The sequence below is a fragment of the Cupressus sempervirens genome, chromosome 8 (genome assembly GCF_028749045.1).
Source record: "Cupressus sempervirens isolate cs-2001-9-10 chromosome 8, ASM2874904v1, whole genome shotgun sequence".
Taxonomy (NCBI): domain Eukaryota; kingdom Viridiplantae; phylum Streptophyta; class Pinopsida; order Cupressales; family Cupressaceae; genus Cupressus; species Cupressus sempervirens.
Window position 1 is genome coordinate 25,443,059 of NC_143125.1, and position 22,902 is coordinate 25,465,960.

At 34.1% G+C, this 22,902-nt stretch overlaps 1 protein-coding gene across 2 annotated transcripts in view; it reads left to right on the top strand.

The window, feature by feature from the left end:
* The window catches only part of LOC149541391 (tyrosine decarboxylase 2-like), a 227,901-nt gene that overhangs the window by 74,197 nt on the left and 130,802 nt on the right, over positions 1-22,902 (top strand). For both annotated transcript variants that reach the window (XM_089796668.1, XM_089796669.1), the window contains 2 exons: positions 19,151-19,291; positions 19,786-19,845. In XM_089796668.1, coding sequence (XP_089652794.1) covers positions 19,151-19,291; positions 19,786-19,845 — 201 coding nt within the window. The remainder of the gene's footprint in view (positions 1-19,150; positions 19,292-19,785; positions 19,846-22,902) is intronic.

Here is a 22,902-nt window from a genome sequence, read left to right on the forward strand (position 1 = left end):
ATATGAGCCTATGCAAAAATTGTCAAATTGGTATGATGGGCAAGACAAGTTTCAAAAGAAAAAATTATCATTCTGAAGAAGTCTTGGAGCTGGTTCATATAGACTTATGTAGACCTATTGGAATAGAGAGCTACAACGGAGATAAGTATTTTGTTCTTTTTGTTGATGATTATTCTAGAATGATGATTGTAATGTATCTAAAAAATAAGTTAGAAGTTTTTCAAAAGTTAAAATGGTATCTAGCAAGAGTAGAAAAGGAAACTGGAAAGAAGCTGAAGTGTTTGAAGTCAGATAGAGGTGGTGAATTCATCTCTAATGAATTCAATAAATTCTGCATTGAAAGAAGAACCAATAGACAAGTATCAACCCTTGGTACACCTCAACAAAATGGTATAGCTGAAAGAAGGAACAGATCCATCATGGATTGTGCAAGAACTTTGATGATAGAAAAGAAAAGTTCGTATAAGTTGAGTGTTAATCGAGCTCACTGGATTAATGAAAGAAAAGACAGTGGAACTAGTGTTAACCGAGCTCACTTGGTTACCAAAGAAAGTTTATGAAGATGCACTATTGACCAAGTGCACTTGGTTAACACAGGAAAATCATTTCTGAGTTAGTGTCTTCCAAACAGGGTCGACTAATGAAGGATTTTCTTGTTTTTGTATATTGAGCTTAATGGATTTTTTTGTTGATTCTAGCTAATAATTATTCTAAGATGTATTCAAGCTGACTTGACAATGCATAAGGTATAAGTATAAGGTCAAGTTGAGAATTGAATGTCTGGAAGTGTATGGAAGAATAGAAGATGTTTAGAGGAAGTGAATTACAAGGATAAGAAGAATATCCTCATGGAGCTACAAAGATACATTCGATCAGAAAGGATCAAGTATACAAGCTAGAATTGAAATCTGTAATCAGCAATTCAATTGTATCAATTATCAGGTCATCTCATTGTTACTCTCTAATCACTATAGAAGTGATCTAAATCTCTTAATAGAGTTGGCTTAACAACTTTTTGTAAATCTTCTAACAAGATGGCATTTCTAGATTGAAGTGTCTAAAGACCTCTAACAAGGCCACTCCTAACAAGGTGATTAAATCCTCTAACAAGGTCACACCTAACAGTGTGCTTTGTAACTTTTAAAAAGGTTGGCTCCTAACAGGGCTCACTTTAGAAGAGTGAAAATTAGTAACTCATTACAATTGGTGGTTTTTCCCAAATTGGGTTTTCACGTTAAATCTTGATGTCACTTGTGTTCATGCTATTAGTTTTATGTGTATGCAACTAAGTTACGTAAGGTTAATCATAGATAATATCATAAGATTTGCATGTTAAGCATTTACCGAGTTACAGTTGTTATTTTAGTAATTACCAAGTTACAAGATATTATCAATATTCATCAAGTGCTTGTGTGTTTGCCGAGCAACAATGTTTTAGTAAAGTTTATATTCAGTGTTGACATCTAAGGGATTTGGGATTTATTTTAGTGGTAACTGATTCACCCCTCCCCTCTCAGTTACTCCTCTTATATTTTTAACAACTTTATAATAGGCTATTAAAGATCATTTGAACTTTGATAGGTTCCTGACTCAGAAACAGGAGCATTCCAGAGCGAGGCTGGGGCTTGAGAGACAACGACCTCAACAAATTGAGCTAAAGCAAATTGCCAGCATGATGACGTTGGAGCACTTTGATGGTATTGGGAGAGTTCAAAATCTAAAATTGACTCAAATTCACAAGAGATTCTCTTCATAGTAAAATTGTGTTTTTGTACATATTTTGAAGATATCATTTTAATTTTGTAGTTCATGTTTCTTTTATGATGGGTTGTTTCTTCAAAATGAAAATTGTAATAACTGTTAGTAAACAAATTTGTCCTTCAACAATAATGAAATATATTGACTCTAAATGCCTAGAAAAATAACAAAATGTACTATCAATTGGCTGAGATATCATTAAATAATAACTCTCCTCTAAATTGTGAGGTACAACTCCCTCCTAGAAAGATTTATAATGAATTGAATATCAAATTATGTTATTAACCTAAAAACACAAAATCTTTTCAACATTCATCCATAAACATGGAATGAATGTCAAGATTCACCAACTTAAATAGAGATGAAAGTAAACAAATGGCCACAAGACTACCTGTTTGACCCTTTGCATCATAGAGGATGATGAGAAAATATATTATTTTATTTTGCAAACTGCAAATGACAATGCAAATCTGTATTCAAAATATGGAAGGTGTTGGGTGGATATTTTGCAACCGATAGTTTTGGGTAAAACCCAGTTGCAAAATAGGATGACCAGCCATAGCGTGTGAGATAAAGTCTCTCCTACTTTAAAGGGAGGGCTCCCCCTTCTCATCGTTCTTTGGATCAACTCAAGGTAAGTAAGAAGTCGAGAGATTTTATGAACAGGGTGTTACTAATATCCTTTCTTCTTAACTTTCAAGAAAGGATCCACTTACTCGTAGATTGAATAATGGGCAAGGTGAATCTCTAACTGCACTTCTATCAAATGCTAGAAATAGTGATACCAATAAACTTTTACTAACTCAAAGACTAGCTAAAATGTACCGATTTGGCTCTTAGTCCGGTTGTACTTTTATATGAAAAAAGATTTACAATTAGGGCACAAGGACTCCTAAAAGTAAGAATACTTAACTATTTTGCGAATTAAGAAGAAAATGTAAGCTACAGACAAAGTTTTTAGCTATACATTTTCACAATTGCTCTTGGTCAAAGCTCTGGCTTTAATTTCTTCTCAACTCTTTTCTATTCAATTCATGAGAACAATTACCAATAATGCAAGACAATATGAATCAAGGACAATTTCAACGAATTATAGACAAAATTTACAATTCACACAAACAACAATCTCACTTAATCAAAGTTAAGTCTCAAATGCTCCTTTGTATTCACTTTCTTTTAAAATAGTGCTCACACAAACAAAGTTATGTTGGCACAATTTCTCCAGAGCTCTCTTGCATAAAGATAATGATGATTTTACAATGAGGGGGCACTCTTTTATATAGGCAAAGAGGTTGAGAAAAAGGTGGATGAAAAAGTGGGAGCAACTCAACCAACTTTGACCTAGTCTAACTACATAAAATAAAGGGTTACATGCAACTGCACATTCAACTCGCATTACATCCTTTTACATACATGCAACTCGCATTACATATAATTACACTTTTTCATGTAATGCATTCTAAACAACTATTAACATGAAATAAAAACTAAACAACAATCTTAGAGATTGTTTCTTAGTGCCTTGAATTTGACAATGATGTCACGCACTGTGGGAAGATTAGCAATCTCCATAGTCTTCAATATGGCTTCAACTTTCACTGCATTCTCATATGCTAATTGCACAACTTTGAAATTTGTTGCTTTGGTATCTAATAAGTGTTTTGTCAAAGATTTATACAAAATGAACTTGTTCATCGTGTGTGAACCAAAATCTTTAGAATCTACATCAGCATTGATCCTGATTGTATATTTTGAATTTTCTCTCTCTGCTGCCAAAAGATTACCAAAATCATCAGTAACACGGCATCCCATCTATTCCAAACCACAAGTAAGACTTGTTTCAATTGCTTGACAATCTTCAAAGGCCACCTGCAATTTTGTGATCAACTTTCTTAATGTCTCCTCCTTGTAACCAATGAGTCCTGAAATCTAAAGAACATTTCACATGACGAAAGAATGTCACATGAGATCATAGCATCCAAATCAAATTTTATTATTTCATTCCAATCATCAAGGATTTCTTTTATATTATCTGCTTCTTGAGTCAAAGAGGAAATTAAATTACGTTCCATTTCGTTCATCTCTTTGACATGCCTAAGAACTACAAATGTCTCTGTGATGGCTCAAACTCCTTTAAAAATAATTTCCTGTATCCAAGACTTGGCAGATTCAATCAACCTTTTCTCTTTAGATGTTTGAGACATAACAACAACATTCTGAGAAGATTGTTTCTGGATAACCTCATTCAAATGAGAGATCTCCTATTTTAACTGATTTTTCTTTTTCCAAAGCTCATGGTTGCTTTTTGATACATTTGTCAATGCATATTGAGCATCTTGTAAACAACCTAAACATGATTGCTTTCCAACTTCAACCTTTGTAAACTTGTAGTCAAAACAAGTAAGTTCCTCAACGGGTTTATCTACCAAAGGCTTAGCAATCTCAATAAATTTGGTTTTGTCAGAATCTACCAAAATTCTAGAAACAATCTTATCTTTCAAAAATTTGGATTTGGTTTTTTTTCACAGGAAGATTGTCAGGAGGAACAACCACTTTTCTTCTCTTTGTTGTTATTTTACTCAACCATGCAGGTGCGCTAAAACTTTCTTTTGTAGAAACAGGTACAGTGGAGATCATTGGTATTGATCTTGATTGTATATCTGTAGTGACTGAGTAGGATTCAGTTTGTACTGCTGAAGGCATAGGACAATGTTGAGAAGACTCTGTCATGAAAAGTTCAAATCCTATCAATGATGTATCAAGTTGACAAACTTGACCATTGGTAAGAGCCATAAAATCTTCAAACACATTTGCTAAGTGATCATATTATTCATTTGCAGGAACATGAGGAGCAGCGGATGAAATAGGAAGAGCCATGATGTTAACCTCTGAGACTAGAATGGAAGGAGTGAAAATAGTAGAAAATGAATCTACATCATCATCAACCTCTTGCAAAAAGGGTTCTTCATGTATAGAAGATGTACAGGCTTGTGCAGGCTTTGGAGGAGATATGGTCATGATTTCTCCTTCTTCATCTGAATCTCCCTTATCAGATTCTGTTTCCAATTCTTCTTCTAATTTTGTTGTTGATTCTTGAATTGGCTCAAGAACTTGAGATGATTTTGTTCCTTTTCCGCCCTTCAATTTATATTTGAGGGAACTCTTGGCATTTAAAGATGAGGCACCATCTTTCCCTATAATCTCCAATTGTGAATTCCTACCATGAGGAACAAAAATTCCACAATCTAGATTCATCTTAGGAGTTAATCTTTTAAGGCCTTTACTTTTCAACCATTTGTTAGTGTTTACTATGATGGATTGAGACCTGTCCATGATAGATGTACCTTCTTTTTGTTGCAATTGAATAGGAAAAGGGCACTTCTATCAAAGCTAGCTTGATGAAATTCTGGATCAACGATGTTGCCATCATCTTCAACTTGAAAATCTGAAGGGGTTTCCAACATATTAAGATCAATTATTTTCTACAAGGTTAATCTACAATAATCCATCTTCATGATGTCAAGTTCTGTTCTCATATTAATCCAAATGTCCTCAATGCAATGAACATGAATATAGGCTCTTTTTATCTAAGAATTCATTTCTCGATAATCAAAATCAAACCTAGCCTTGAACTTTTTCAATGTAATCAATTGTAATTCTGCTTCCATATTCTTTGCTTTAGGCATAGAAACAATTGAATAATTGCAAATAGCCAAACGCTTAGCTGAGGTAATGCTAAATCCAAGCCTATGTGAAGCATGCTGATCACTCTGCACGTCCATGAGTTGTCTCGTTAGCTCCATCAGAATGATTCGATCTGTAGCATACCTAGGTAAGGTATACGACTCTCCCTTGAAATATCCAACTCCCAAGTATGTCAAAGTGCGAAACTATAGAAAAATACAACTATACTAGTTCACCTTCTCTCATGCTGTATTAGATACTCTCTTGATGGACAACTGCTTATCAAAAAAGCACCTGAAATGTCTGAAGAAGGCATCTTGGACTCTTTTATAGTGAAATTTACTATTTGCCAAAGTGATTTGGTCATAGTAATCCCAAATAGGAACTTGAAAATGATCTCCTTTGGTAGAAAAAACAGAAAAAGACCCCATGGAAGCAGCAATGTAAACTAGATAAGAATTCATATAGAAAGGCACTGATGTTCCCACATTGCATATCTACTGGCAAAGTGTAGTACTAATAAGTTCTTCCCAAAAGATATGTTCTTTATTCTCCATAATTTGAAACATAAACTTATACATCCATAGCTCAAAATCAGAAGAATCTTTAAGGCCACAAATCTAGCTGAGAAGAATGATGAGATCCTTGTACTCTTGTTTGAAATTTGACCGATGAATAGTCTTTGGCCATCTAAAAAAATTACTTCTTTTATTTTCTAACCAATAAAGGTTGACATACTTCTGATAATTACTCTTTTGCTCATTCCAACAAGCCAATGATGATTCTTCAGTCAACTCAACACATTCTGATTTATGCAAAACTTTGAAGATTTGTTCTATAAACTCAGGATCAAGGCTAATGATAACCTTGTTGTTAGCATCTTTAATAGTTCTTGTCTTGGGAGTAAAACACCATGCAATCCAGAAACGAAGTCAGGTTTTATGGCTGCCATAGGAAAAGTAGACACCAAGTGAATGTTGCTTCTCTTAATGCACTTCATTTCATGACTAGCCGGAGCTTCAATTTTTTGTAGAAAATCAGCCACGTCTACATGATCAATTTTTATGTCCAACACGTTATCCAAAACAGATGTGACCGAAGAAGGAACTGCATGAGCGAATTCTTTATCAAATTGATATTTCATTTTGCTTTTGGATTTGGATGGCCAGGACATGTCTTGTGCTTGTGCTGCAACACAAAAATCTCAAAACATAAATACATCATTAGAAGAAATTTCTATCCAAGTGAATTCCGGATCAGTAGTGAAGATTCGAAAAAGGATTGAAGACTTCACAAGTCCAACAAAGTGACTTCAAAGAGAAGGCATATGCATATGCAATAGAATGGAAAGTGAAATGAAATGAATGGAATGTGGAATGAAATGATATGAAAGTGTGAAAATGGAAAATGGAATGGAATGAAAATGTGTAAAGGTGAAATGCATGAAAATGCGTGGAAAGTGAAAGTTTCTGATTTCAAAAGTGGCTTAGCGTTTTCAAGGCTTTATTATATGAAAAATGAGTACATGTAAATGCAACATGTAACGGGAGGTGGAAGGTGAAATGAGATGCAAATGCGAGTAAAGGATACACTTTACATGTACATGCGAATGAAAGCCAAGATGTAAAGCATGGAATGAGGCAGAAATATGTATTTATTCATGTAAGTGCAAATGCATATAAAGAGATGGAATGAAAAATGGAGGTGAGAAAATGAGTTTTATAGTCACTTTTGGGGAAAAGGAGAAGTCAAAGTACATGGGAAGCGAAAATGACATGGAAATTGAAATGGAATATGAAAGATGACGATGCTTTCGCATGACATGAAGCAAAAGCAAGTTTTTGGAAAAAAACCTTGTAACTTCTCCAAATGGAAGAAAACCAACAAACAAGCACAAAACACTAAAAACAAAAGAAACAATGTACCTTCGAAAATAACTCAAACATGCCAAGATGCAAAGCACTTCAAGGCTCAAATTCGAAATTTGGACTTGAGAAAAAACCAAAAACATGAAAATGAATGAAAACTTCATATTTAAAAGAAAAATGTACTTTCCATGGCAAAGATCTTCACAAATGGCAACCATCTAATAATTTCATGCATAAAATCAGCAAGATAAGCACGAATTAAATTACAAGAAGGAAGAAGTCCACATACATGAAGATTAAGTGCCAGCTATGAACAAAAAAGATGCTCTTATATTTGAAAAATTCTTCAAAAATGGTGAGATCTTTTCCAACCTTGCAAATTGAAATGGAAGAGGGCAGAAAACAAGGAGAAATTGTTGCAAGATGCCAAAACATGCCCTAAAAACTCTTCATATGCCAACATTTTTAAAAATGAAAGCTCATGGGACGGTTTTAGAAAAAATGTATTTTACCATGAATCTCCAAGTAAAACATTTTGGTGTTTAAACACCAAAATGTGAATCAATATGCAATGTAATCACTCAAAAAGAGCAAATCAATTCATCTTCATGCAAAAAAGTTGATAAAAAATGAAGCTTTTTGGAGTTTTCTACAAAAACGTGCCCTAGATTTGGGCTTTCAAAATTGAGTTTCAGCTTGTTAAAACCATATTTGATGCAATCAAATTCATCAATAAGCAAGAAGGCCTTGAATGCAAGAGATTTCGTGCAAATCCATAAAGAAAATCATGAGTTATGGCCAAAATCGGATTCTTGGGGAGCAAGTGCATATTTTTTTCTCAAAATCAGTCTTTGCAATGGACACAACACATTTTAAAATGTCTTCTTCCAAAATCGGACCTTTTAAGGTCACTTACACATTTTAAAATATGCCTTCAAGTGAAATTGCACTTTTTGGAGTGCATAACATGTTTTAAAATATGCATATGAGTAAAATTGGACCTTTTGAGGTCACTTGCATATTTTAAAGTATATCTCACCTTTTAGATGCTTAGGCATAAAAACTTGACTTTTCATAGCATTAGAAAGGTCCACTTTTGAGGCACTTTTTGATGTAATGACATGAAAAGTTTCCTCCAAAGTGAATTTTATATGCAATGGCATGAAAAGTCTCCAATTTTTATAGTTTTTACATGCAATTGCATATAAAAAGTCCACTTTTGAAGCCTTTTAGTCATGCAATTCACTTAAAATTATAAAAATGTCACCAAATGGGTCAAAAACAATATTCATTTATCATATTATTCAATATAACATACAAACATCATTTTAAAGTGACATTTAAATAAGTATTTGATTTTTTAAACCAAAAATTTAAAATGTAACTATATAGTTATATAATTACTTTAAGTGAAAAATTGAAAAGTATCTCAACTTAAAATTATAACATAAAGTGCACTCTAGTCACTTTAAGTTATAAATTTAAACTAAAAGTAACTTAAAAATATAACAAAAAGTATAATATTATATTTTTCAAAAAGTGAATGTCAAATTGAAAATATAACATCATATTTTTAATTTGTGTTGTTGCACCTAAAATGTCCACTTTTGAGACACTAAAACGGGCATAACTCTTGATAAACAACCTCAATTGACCTCTAGGTTAGACCAAATCAAGGGGGAAATCGAAAAGCATGACATGAGAAAAACCAAAGGACTAAAAATAAGCAAATGCAAATTCAAAAGAAAAGAATGAACCGTGAAGGCTTCAAAAATAAGCAAAAGCTCGATAGAAAGCAAAATGAAAAAGATTTGACAAAGGCCTTCAGTAAAACAATTTGATATAAAAATTGAAATGGATCAATCAATCAACATTAAGCAATTGAATATCAAATTCAAGCTTAGAGAAATGCAAAATTAGCTTGAAAATTTTTGATGTTATTATCAATATTTTGTGATGACAAAATGCAAGACAACAGAAGGAATGATCACATGATCAGTTCCAACCCAAGAAGTACATCTTCAGACCACAAGACCTAACAAATATGAACTTATCTTTATTATGAACACATAACAAGAAAACCATATGATTAATTTGTCTCTAAAGTTCCAATCAAAGTTGAGAAAATAAAGACTAATTTCCCATCCCCTATTACCAAAACATTCTCCCCTCTTCTATCGCCACAAGACTTTTGGGAAGAAAATAAGAAGGACCGCTCATTCAATGTTTTGTCGCCTATATATCCTCCTTGCTTTTAGATGACTTTTACCTATTTTATTAACTGATTCTTGGGAATATATCTGTTTTTACCCTAACTGGTTAAATGTTTCATGAACACTAAAATTATAAGAATAATAACTAATATCTTCCTTCCGATGAAGGAAAATACGCATATATCTTAGTGGATTTATTTATAAATTATTCAAGGATATAATCATCCAGATGTCGTCCTTTTCTTAATCTTTTCTATAAGAACCCTATGTTCACTTCTGCTAATCTTTGTCTATCAGTGGATGAATTTTCTTTCTTTTGTTTTGAAATATATTCCTTTTTATATCTTCAGATTATATAAATGATGCAAGAAACATTAAGGATTAAAAATACTCCAGCTAATACTTTGAATTTATTGATTAAGAAAAGAGAAGATTTTTGGTCAAATTCACAATCTAATTTCCATGAGTTTTATTATCAAAGAACCTGATTGCTATAACCAATCACAGCCACATAATGCATCAATGGTGGCTCCAAACACAATGTTAGCAACTAGCTATGAGTAATTATGCTTCAAGATCCCGACAACCTCTCAAAGCGCATGAACCTCTGCTAGAGAAAGAGCAATATTACTACACTCATCAAACATAGGAGCATAGGAGCACCCCAACTAGATGTAGCTAACATCTAACGAACAACATCATGATGCCCTAGAGCTAAAGAAATGTCACTATCACTCACCTTTAGCTGACTAGTCACATGATGTCTCTATAAACTTTGACTCCTATGCAATCTCTCTGTCCCACTAACTGCACTATGATAGGAAACTAAATTAGAACTACCCACCATAAGACCACTCATATGTGTGCCATCATCCTCGCACAACTCCTCATCCAAAGAAATGGAATCCCTAGCAATATCAATCTCCTCGCATGTCTCAGCTTCCACCTCAAATGTAAAATCATGTAAACATCGATCTTGGGACTCATCAAAAACCTCCTTGAAGTCATCACCCAATATCTGATAAGGGATATCATACCCGGTGTAGCTCATAGTATCATCAGATGTGTCCATACCATCTACATCCACATCTCCCGACTCATTGTAACACTTAGATCACCAACATCATAGTTGAGTGACTCCATAAGTGCCTTGGTCCCACCTAAGGAAGCAACTGCCTTGTATACTAGAGCAACAATATAGTAGCTGACCTATAAGTTGCTAATAACAACTCCCTCCTCCGATGAGTCTGAAAAGTCAATGACAAGTACATCACCAACTGCCTTTGAACTAACCGTAGTGACTACTTTGGGAGCCTCAATACTGAAGCTTGGTGCTGCTAACTATCATGGGCACATCCACATGTCCCTATGAAACTAGTCCATCATCAATACTATGGGTAGGAATAGCAAGTGTCGTACTAAATGAAGGAACATCAGCATCATGGACACCAGTCGGGAAAACTCAAGCTTCCTTCCTTACAACCTCAATGTCGGTGTTGTAAAGGTGGAAAGCATATACCTCACTACCCTCTGAACTCTTGTTGGATCCGACAAGCTCTCTACCAGCCTCTATTGATAAAGCTTAATTTTCTCCATGCTCTCCTATAAAGCATTCATTTTTACGCTAACTTCCTCATTACTCCATTGATTTCTAGAACTGCTAGTCCTATGTCTATCCATAGCTGGAGAAATTAAAGTGTTGGTCACTCTAGTAATTAGATCTGAAAATCTTCAAAGTTAGCACCGAACAGAATAAAAACTGAGCCCAATTGCTATAGGCTGGCAAGAAACCACTCTAATACCACTATAAGAACCTTATGTTCACTTTTGCTAATCTTTGTCTGCCAGTGGATGAATTTCTTTCTTTTGTTTTTAAAATATATTCTTTTTTTTATTTTCAGATTATATAAATGGTGCAAGAAACATTAAGGATTAAAACAACTCCAAATATTACTTTGAATTTATTGATTAAGCAAAGACAAGATTTTTGGTCAAATTCACAATCTGATTTCTATGAGTTTTATTATCAAAGAACTTGATTGATGTAACCAATTGCAGCCAAAGAATGCATCAATGGTGGCTGCAAACACAATGTTAGCAACCTCCAACTTCAAACGTAATTCCTAAGCTCCAATCGTTCAATGCTAAGTAGGCAATTCCAACTCTAGAGAAAACTAACAAGCAAAATGTTGGATGTCTGAAGTCGATCAAATATCATTGAATGCTCATGGGAATTGCTGAATGTGAATGCCATATCCTTGCTAGTCGTGTGCCGATGCCCACATGATGGTGATGTTATGTGTTGATCAAACTGTAACCAATTGCCACACGTGGTTTCCAGAATTACAATTGTAGCTGGCAACCAATCAAATACTCTCCAATTCCAATTTCACCAATGGTAGGCTATTAATTTCAAAGTTTCATCTGATACAATTTCGCCTGGCACATATATCTCCAACAATTCGATTAAACCCCATAGCCTTGATGTCAAGCTGATGGGTATCTAAAACACAAAACCTCAATGGTGAAAACAACAGTCACCAAATTCCTTAAAACTTAATCAATCGATTGCCAATACGCATCATAATACAAATTGATTCTTTAGAAGATTAGTCTTCGTAGCCACAGTGAATATAGTTGGAGAAAATGACTAATCCACTATACTTCACTAGTGGAATGAAAATGCTTCTCAGCTACAGTGATAAATAGTAGACAAGTTAGGCAATCTTAGCTATACCTCAACAACTAAATTGCAAGTGCAATTCTAAGAATTTCCAATCCTTATACAACAACAAGGGCATAGAGTTAAGAACCCAAGAAAAAGCCACAAAGGCACAAAATCAAATGTATAATCAAGATTATCTTTTCCAATGAAATGAGCTTTCATTTATAAGCTTTCGTTGGCAAAAGTTTTCATAAAACTCCAGTTTAGAAAACATAGAAGTTTTTCAAAAGAACTCAACACTAGAAATTTTCCAACTTACTTTTTTGGAAATATCACTTAAAGTCATTACTATAATAATATAAACATTATTATAATAATGCAACTCAATGAATAATAAATAAATTAGAGCTCATGCAATTATAATCTGATTAACTACAGGTGATGACCAACTACCAAGCCACCCACTACACTGCCAAAAATAGCAACTACTAAAAATAAACTTACTAAAAATAGTAAATCCATAACTAAGACCCCCAAAATGCCCTGTAAGCTTACGAGGATCGCTATGATGAGCTAACTCTATCAACCGCACAGACTGGCCAAAAACGGAGACATTACTTTTTCTGTACGAAAGGTATGTCAAGTATATCTCTTGGTAAAGACATCGACAAATTAACAAGTCACCATTTGACTCTCTTTATATATGGCACGACTTGAATATATGAATGAGGGTCATAATTGTATCAAACTAAAGCGCTTGAGTTGAATCCAACATATTCAAATTTCTTCTGTGGCTTATTATCTTACTCCTCTATACTCAACTTCATGGCTCATTAGGATTTGATTTTCTCTTATTTTTTATCACGTCTATTATATGCATGATGAGAAATATCCATCTGGGAACTCCGAGGACTTCTTGCATGGGTCACATAAAACATAACACTTGCAAGGGATGTTATTATGTATTGGTTTTGTGAACATGTAGCCCCTCTGCCAATTGAAAAAATAATGCTTTCTCCTTGCTATGAATTCATTGCAGAAGACTATGCATCGAGTTCATGTAATCCAATGTTAATTTGGATATATCAATTCATATCATTTTTTACCTTTTGACATATTAAAGCACCCAATACCTTGGGCTAAAGCAGTCTGAGGTATGCCTTTTGAATTCGCATTTTATCAAACATTCATTGCTTGGGCCTCCACACTATTATCATCATGAGAAACCACGTTAAATATTGGGGTTTGTGCCTTGATAGAACTAATATGATTCAGAGATTGATGAGGAGCTATGTTTCCATTTTCCTTCTTTACAGTAAGAGAGCACGAATAGGGTGAATTTTGAGCATGTTCTCGAGCATCTTGGACAAATCGGCTTTTCCCATAGCTCTGCACATTCTTGGATGTAACCGCAGGTTACTATAGATTCCCTCATACACATGGGATAGGTTTACTTTGAAACTAAATTCAATGTCTTTGGTCTAATCGGCATTATAGCAAACCATTTGCAACTGATCCCTTTCAATGGTTTACATCTGCTTTGACTCTATCATGAGTCTAAATGGTGTGTGTGCTACCAACACCAAGCACTTTGAAAATCATCTACATGGATAGTGTTACGCCCATAAAACCATTGACTTTCTACATGCTTCTGCCCAGGATGACATTAGACTGGATCGTTTCTCAAAGCCAATGATGGTTTGGGTAGGCCTGCACTACTTCCAATTATTATTGGCACCCATGTATTCCCATAAATCTTTTCGGAAGTTTTATCATTTTAATGACATAGTTATCAAGATAACCCGATAATCTAAAGCTCATCCCTTCGCATCTGATCATGAGCATAGATTGTGAATTAGCTTCGAGCATTCTATCAAACATTTAGTACGTATCCTCCATGCAAACCTCTAACTCATTTTGGAACAACCCAATATGGATTCCATGCTCTGTGCATCTATTTCTGTCTATAGGGGTTGACGTCTAGTGACTGAATGATTAGGGCATTCGAGCTTTAGGCTCTCGAACCATTCAAGCCAATGACAAATATTTGTTTACTTTGGGTTTCGGCACATGCAAGATTAGGCAGGTGAAATATGTGACACATTAGTCATTTCTTGAACTTGGATTCATTTTCTGTGCTTGCATCTTTGAATCCTCAATAATCCTATTAAAATTTGTGACCATTCACCCCATTTACAGAGTTATTTGAAATTTCATTGCATGTCGTATGTGCTTCATGGGCTTGAACCTTTCCTTAACAACTAACATCTCCTTTATAATTAAGATCAATTAGGGAGCAATGTTTGTGACAACAATACTCCAATGAGTAGAACAACTTACACTTTAGGCATAGGCTATACATTCTAGATCATTCCTATCAGTCAAAAGGAAATGATCTTTTAATGGGATTGAATGGGGTCCTTGAAGGCTTCACAATGCACTATAAGCATGAGTCTTATTGTATTGAGGGGAATAGCATATAAGTGCTCATTCATTATAGTACCATGAACATTAGATAGGTAATTGCATATACTTCAATCCTATCAAATAAATGTGCTCATGGTTATAATGTCGAGAGACTATGGTCTTGTTATACATAGAATTCCCCATATCTGGAGTTCTTTCTTTTTACCCCTTTTCAATAACACAATGGCTGCTTTAAACGCGGAGGACAATACATCAAGAACTTCTTTTCTTTTTCCTTCGTATGCTCCAACTCGACACTTTATATATTAATACCAACACTAAAATTCTATTAATACTAATGATGTGAGTACACAGGATAGAATGTTGATGATCCAATGATCCAAATTGAGAAACCCTTCATCTAACTACTACATTGATGTCACTAGATTTGACTCTGTTGAATCCAAACTATATCTTTGAGCTTGACTAAATCATGGAACTTTGAACTTTTGAATTCTGAAATTGAACCTGGATTTGAAACTTTGAACCTTGAACTAGTGGGTTTGTGCTTCAGATTCTAGTAAAATTCTTGTCGGGAAAAGAAGTCATGTTATGCTTTGCCAAAACACACTCCTTGCAAATTGCGTTTGCAGGCTTTACAATCTTAGGCAAATCTCTATCTGCAAACATATTACTAGTCTTAACAATACTGTCAAAGTTTATATGACAGAATCTCTTATGCCATAACCAACTATTATCCCCCTTTGCAACCAAACATGTTATTTAAGTAGGATCAACTAAAATACATTACCTCTAGATCTAGTTCCTATTCCAATTACCTTTCCATCTTTGTCTCTGATCATGCATGTCTTCTTTGTGAACTGCAATTGATGACCTTTATCCACTAGTTGTCCAACACTCAAAAGATTGTTCTTCAAACCATCAACAAAATATACATCCTCAATGTTAATCTTGCAATCTAGAGTTATAGATCCAATACCTTTAACTTGGCATGTTGCATTGTTTCCAACTCTAACAATGCCTCCTTCGTGACTTTTGAAGTCAACAAACTTGTTCATATCACTAGCCATATGATGTGAACAACCACTGTCAATTATCCAATTAGATTTATTTTTAACCTATGATACCAAAGCCATTTTCTTTGGACTTTCTTCTTTAATAGCTACAAATCCAATTTCATCATCTCTAGCACTTACTGCTTGTTCATCATAGTCATCTTTCTCATTTGCATACAGACTCTATCTCTTCTAGGTTTGAAATTACCTCTATACTTTTTCTTTTTTTTTGGACACTTAGATGCATAATGCCCAAATTCCTTACAAGTCCAACATTTAAAGATTTTCTTACCATCTTTCTCTCTTCTTACTAGAAGGGCTACTCCTTCAATCTTTCTATCCTTATTAGTTCTACTGCTGCTAGCAAAGTCTCCTCTAGCACTTATGCTCCTTGATAAAATAGGTTGAATATTTAAGGCATGGAAAGCTGTTTCTATTCTAGTCAATTCCTCAAACTGTCTAAGCTCATTCTCAACTATTTCAAGTCTTCCAAATAATGTCTCCTTTGTGAAATCTTTGGTACAAGAGATCAGTAACTATATCATTTGAACTGCTGACTTAAATGGTGGCGTTAAGCTCTTCAATATCTTCCACATCACCTCATCATCTTGCTTGGTTCCTCCTTGAGATCTAATACCTAAAATAATTTTTGATATTCTGCCTACAAATGTTCTTATAGATTCATCTTTCATCATCCTAGCATCTTGAAATGCCCAAATCCAACTTTGTAACCTCAAGTTCTTAGAATGTTCATCACCTTCAAAACTATTTTCCAAAGCTTTCCAAATCATATGAGAAGTAACAAGTGACTTTACCTGGTTGTACTCAATTCCAAGAAGTGTAGACAATAGTGCTTCTCTAGATCTCATGTCACACATGAAGAGTTCCCTTTCTTCCTCGGTATGAGTTTCCAAATCTTTCTCAGCAATGACTGTCTTTTCTAATTTTGTCAAGATCCAATATCCTGGACCCATAATAGTAGATGTGTCTTCATCTTTTCCTTCCAACTATCATAATTTGTTCTATCAAACTTTAGACTACCTTTTCTGAATATGTTTTCCATGGATCTCCCAAAGTTGTTAAACTTTATCTTCAAGAACTTGATGCTTTGATACCAATTGTTAGAAACAATAGTCCACCAAGATAACTAGGGGGTTTGAATCAATTATCCAATGACTAAAACATTTATCCACCTTAAATAAATTTAACCATTCAACAAAGTAAACAACAACCACACAAAGATGTACATACACAATTACTCCAGATATGTTAACTAGGGAAACCCTTGATCAGAGGGAAAACTTCGGTGAGAATGATGCCCACAAGATGATGCACTAATATAAATATTCCATATTAGATGATGGAACCTATTAGGAGTCTATTACAACATTTAGTACATATGAGTCCCTTTTAGGAGACTTTGAATCCTTGTTAGAAGATTCCAACCCTATTAGGAGTTGTAGAAGACAAAAGGACCCACTATCCAAACAGCTTTTGGGCCAAGATCACCGAACTCACAGTCCAACTGATCTCTCAACTATTCCTTGTAGAATAATTGTATGTACTGTACTTTAACTTCTTTTCTCTGTCATGTCGACTAGACCAATCACTGTCAGACCTTGTAGACTAGGTCAAAAACCTCGGATCCAAGTATCCAACTTTGGATCACACAATAAAAACTCAGCAATGAAGTTTCCTTCGCCTTTACTCTTCTCAACTTCACATTCCACTCTTTGTGTTGCTTACAATCATTCGTACATCTCACATATTCATCATATATAATAAAGGAAAATGTCCTTCCTTTATATCAAATCCATAAAACAATTCCCTGAGTCGACTATTACACTTTCTCAATTAATTATTATAAGACCACACTAAGAACATGTTATACTTAGCAATAACATTAATCTTCTGCCTTGCAACTTAAATAACTTACGTACACGTACCATTATGACGAGCGAGCTTGGTCACGTTATCTCCAACATGTCTTCTCAGATCTTTGACTTCGGCTTCTTAGAATAACAATTCTGCTAAGAGATATAACAAGTTTACCAGAACATGCTTCTGCAAACTCTATCTTAGAACAATCTTCACCAAAACTTGCATAACTTCTTCCAAACTTAATATCTTATGCTTCCGAGGTTAGCTACGTATACTAGAAACATAGTATGATCTCCCTTTAAACTCGCTTAGTGAAAATGCTCAACTGTCTATCCGTACCAACTTGATCTTTCCGCTGTTCTTTTGTTAGATATCATAGAAAACTGCTATGTTGACATCAATGACAAACACAGTCATGAATGTAACATATCATCATGATAATGATCTAATCATGTTTCTACAATACTCCCCCATAGGAATATCATCAGTATTCATGCTTCCAACACTAAGGTCATCTTCAGTGACATTTTGTGCAAAAGAAAGAAGACTTGGATTTGACAAAACAACAAATGGTTTAATAAATGGGATATTTACTTGAACTCATGCCCCACAAATAGTAAAGAAATAAAACCTTTTGTTATTAATAAATTCCACAAGTGCTCTTGGGATAAAGGTTTAATGAGAAATAAAGAGTATTATAGTTCAGAGTTTGATCCCACTTGTAGTCATCATTGATAGGTGTCAATATCTCTTGGAGAGCCATAATTCTCATTCCTTGGTTAAGGACCAACTCTCATCAACTTTATTGTGAAATTGGACGTTGGAAAAGACCAAAAGCATCTTGGGAAGAAAGAATGAATTTCCTGCACTTCTGAAAAAGTGGAAACAAAAAAACATTTCATTTTAGAGTGTGATGCCTTCATGGGCAGAAGAGGTAATTATGCTACTATATTGACAACTAACTCTTGGTTCAATTTATTCAACAAGTACACAGTTCGGTAGTTGGGGACACCCATCATCAAGTTGCACAAGAAAAGGTCTGAAAATGCAGAAATCAGGATGTGAAGTTGTTTGTCCCATAGACTATCTTTAGCCTCACAGGTGTTAACAATAATTTATTGTTTTCTTTGTTTCTTTCCATGATCACTTCCTGAAGTCAGGTCACAGAGCTCTGTTTATAAGACATACAACTTACACCTAATAAACTTATAATGATAATGGCATAAACTTGTACAAACAGAAACATATTATGGTGTACAGCTCTTGTAGCTATGTTTGCCATTCGTTCATTTGTGGAAAGGTGCTTTTGCATTACATCTTGTTTTCACTTGGGCAAGTTCAAGTTAAATTCAATTAAACGTGAAGACAAAATTAAACAGTAAGTATCTAAGTCATTTATGGCCATCTGTGTGTTTTCTAAGTCACTTCTGATGTCCTGAGTTCAGCTGACCACTTTAGAAAAGCTTTTGATCTTCACTAGTACATTGCAGTAAAAAATCTGTTTAGAATCTGGCTCACTTATTTTTCATAAGAGGCAGATGGGGTTATGAATTTGATTTTCTAATTCTAATTTTTATGTTCTTTTGTGCCACATTGCAGATTGCAGGAATATATCAAAAGAATGTTAGAGTGTTAGCAACAGATTCTTCTACTAAATATGCCCTGTCTCCTGACATTGCTCGCAAATACATAGAGGCAGACATAAGTGATGGTTTGCATCCACTTTTTTTATGTGCAACGGTATGTAACATGCATGGCCTTTTATGTGAAGATTTGTTTTCTTTTTTCTGCTTCCACAAGTCCACTTTAAGTTTAAAAGATTATGTCCATTTGATTATAATCATGAGGAGCTTATTTCCTTATCATTTAAAGTTCAAACACTATAGGGAAACCAATGCTAAGAAATACAACTTCTAGAACAATTACGGATTATTTATTTTTTTAAATCAAAATTTCAAACTGCAAACCGGTAAGAACCTATATTTCAGATCACACATTGTGGTTTAGGAGGAATGACAAACCACAATGTGTGGCTAGAAACAGTGATTTTTTAATTTTTATGAGAAATCATTGCGGATACTGTTAAACTTAATATATGGATTCTTGAAGCACAAATTACATGATCTACATGTTTTCTAACTATCAACTAATTTTTTTGGATATCATTGATTACTTGTTTCACTAATGCCTACTTGTGGGTCAATTTATAGAAAATGGGGTGTTTGATGTTTCAGATCGGGACGACATCATCAACAGCTGTGGATCCTTTGTTCAAACTTGGAAAACTAGCAAGGGTAATTTCTTCCCATCAATACACACAAACTATGATGCTACAAAATGAAAAATAATTTTTCTTGTTTCCACTTGGGTATGGTTATGAAATGCAATTAATATTCATTTATTAAATTGTACAATTAATGAATGCAAAGTTATACCCTCTCATATAAAGTTCAGAAAAGAACGAAAATTAGAATCTTCATTGTTTACATTTAGAAAAATATATCATTGTATCCATGCATAGTTATACAGTTCATACTTGCAAATGTGTAGCCAAGTTTTATCAGTGAAAATCAAGATGGCATTTGCCTACAACTAGGGAGAGAGTTCTCATCACACCACTCACCCTACATGGCACAATATTTTGTATTTTATGTACATACAGCTGTAATAGAGAGTTCTTAAATTCACTGGATTATTGATAATCTTATACATATCAAAAATATTATAACCCAAGCCAGGTGACACCTACAACCTCTACAGTGTCTACTTGCCCCAGCTTGGCTTGGGTTACCCCATGGTGTTCCATCAAAATATATTTTGAACACAGTATCTGTAATACATAGCATTGTTTGCCTCCTTTGTTTTAGTTTTTAAATTTAGTTTCAAATTGTTTTTCACAATATAATCAATCACACTGATAGTACATACAAAAAGATAATATTTCAAGACTTATAACAGTTCAGAAAATGAACAATATTTGAAAATAATGTTGCTTATAATTCCAGAATTGATTTCTAGTTACAATTGTTTTGCAAAAACAACAACCAAGTTCACAAAAATACATTACATATGTAAAACCAACACACCCATTTGTTGATAGGTAAATAAAGGTCTGCAACTGTCATAACTAGCAATTATCTCACTCAAAAACCCTAGGTGTCCATCATGAAGTCCTCACAGTGTGATAGCATGAAGTAAAAAACAACAACAGTGCTTGCAAACTGCAGTACATAGAAATAAAATCCCAATCAACCAGCTTCTAGGAGTCCATGCCAAACCAAGACAAAGTAAAACCATCCCTTGGTAGTACAGAAAAAATTAAAGGGTACAACCAGAAATAAAGGATATGACCTACTGGCTAATTTTTTTGTCAGAAGCCATTGATACGTACTTACAAAATCTGATATTGAGACAGTGTGTATTCTAAATAATTTCTCCTTTCAACTTAGGGAAGGTACCCTTATTATTGCTACTAATTCAACTAAAACTTAACAAGAAACTCAAATTTAATCTAAAATGGAGTATTTGACATATCACTTCCTCTTTCTTCAGAAAGTATTTGACTTTCACAAATACACTCTCTATAAACTGATGACCTTTTAGAATTTCACCTAGTTGGAGCAATAATACTAATAAACTCAAAATTAAAGTTTAATTGCTAAGTGCACTAGTTGTCTATAGACTAAGGAATATATATAAGCTCACAGATTTATATACTGTCCTGAAAGGGTTTTAAACTATAAAGCAGCAATATGATAAGCACAAAGACTTGAACATATGAAATTTGTTTTCTACATCTAGCATCACTATGAACCACAACTCAAAGTGTATGCATTCACTCTTAACTAACTAAAAGTGACAATTTATAGCACAAAGTCTATACAAAATCAGATTTAAGACTCTCCTTATTATAGTACACATGATTCCACAAGTCTCCTCAACTCAAAGACTGAAAATGCTCACTTTTTTATTTACTCAAAAATCAACTTGCACAAATTAAAGCAAAGTTTGAACTAGCACAATTTCACCAGAGTTTTCTTGCAATGCATAAAGATGATTGTTTACAATAAGCCCTCTTGTATTTATAGGAGAGAGGCTATGAGAAAAAAAAAGGAAAACTAACTACATAGGGTTGACTTATTCAACATTACAGTTCTGTGTAATGTGATTACATGTAATGAGATGTGTAATTGCAATTTTTTTCTTTACATGTGACATTACATATGTAAATGCAATTTTATGTTTTACGTGTAACTTGTCAAAACTAAATGCATGACAAAAATAAAATGTCTGACAAGACACAACTCCTATTACATCAATCTCTATCATAGAGGTCTCCTGTCACCAGATTGCCAAGTGTTGGAAATCTTCAAATTTGTACATGGGTGGAAACATCTGCAGAAAATAACACTTTGACTTCAGCATTTAGTGGTATCAACAAATCGTTGATTTTTGTTATCACCCATGACTGGAAAACTGTACACAAATTGTCTTATCAGTCTTGCTACCATCTACCCAGAATCAGTCTTGAAAGCATTCTAATATTTATGAAACTTGAGTTTCATCTTTTTCTCATGCGAGATGGTTGGCTCTTCTGACTTTGGATGAATACCTATAACACTGAGGTGAAAAGACCAAAACATTGCATTTTGTAGGCCATGGTCGCATTTTTGGGAATTTGGGGTAGATTGCAGATGAAAGCGCAAGTGTAGTTCAACTTGTAATTGTTTATGCAGTTGGATAAAACAGTTCCTACTACATGGGAAAAACATGAAACCTTAAGTGAAGTTAGGGTCTTTGGACACAACTGCACTTAGGATTGCATGTGTAGTTGCATATGTAGTTCACTTTACAAACAGGCCAGAAATCTTTAATTGCACTTGGAATTGCCTTTGAAAAGGGGTAAACTTTGGATATTGTAGGAGATTTTAGATGTCATTGCACATTTGACTACATGTAACAAACATGCAGTGGGTGTAAAAATCTTCAATTTTGGATGAAGTATGTATCTTTATTTTGGGTAGTTACGCTTTTGATTAAATGTAACAATACAAATAACAGGTCCCACTGACTTTGACGAGGGAACAAGTAAAGATATTTTGGACATGATTGCATTTAGCATTGCATGTAGAATGACATATTGAAATATGCAAAGGGTATGGAAATCCCTGATTCAAAGTGTGGGGGCATGATAGGACTTACCACACATTAAATTTCCTGAAAGGCTGCATGTAGTAATTCTTGCAATAAAGACTAGAAATCTTAATTTGGGAAGACCATTATATCATTGTTCATGGTGGGCATGAAAAATGTTGAATTTTGTAAGATACATGTATGAAAGTTTTTCAAAT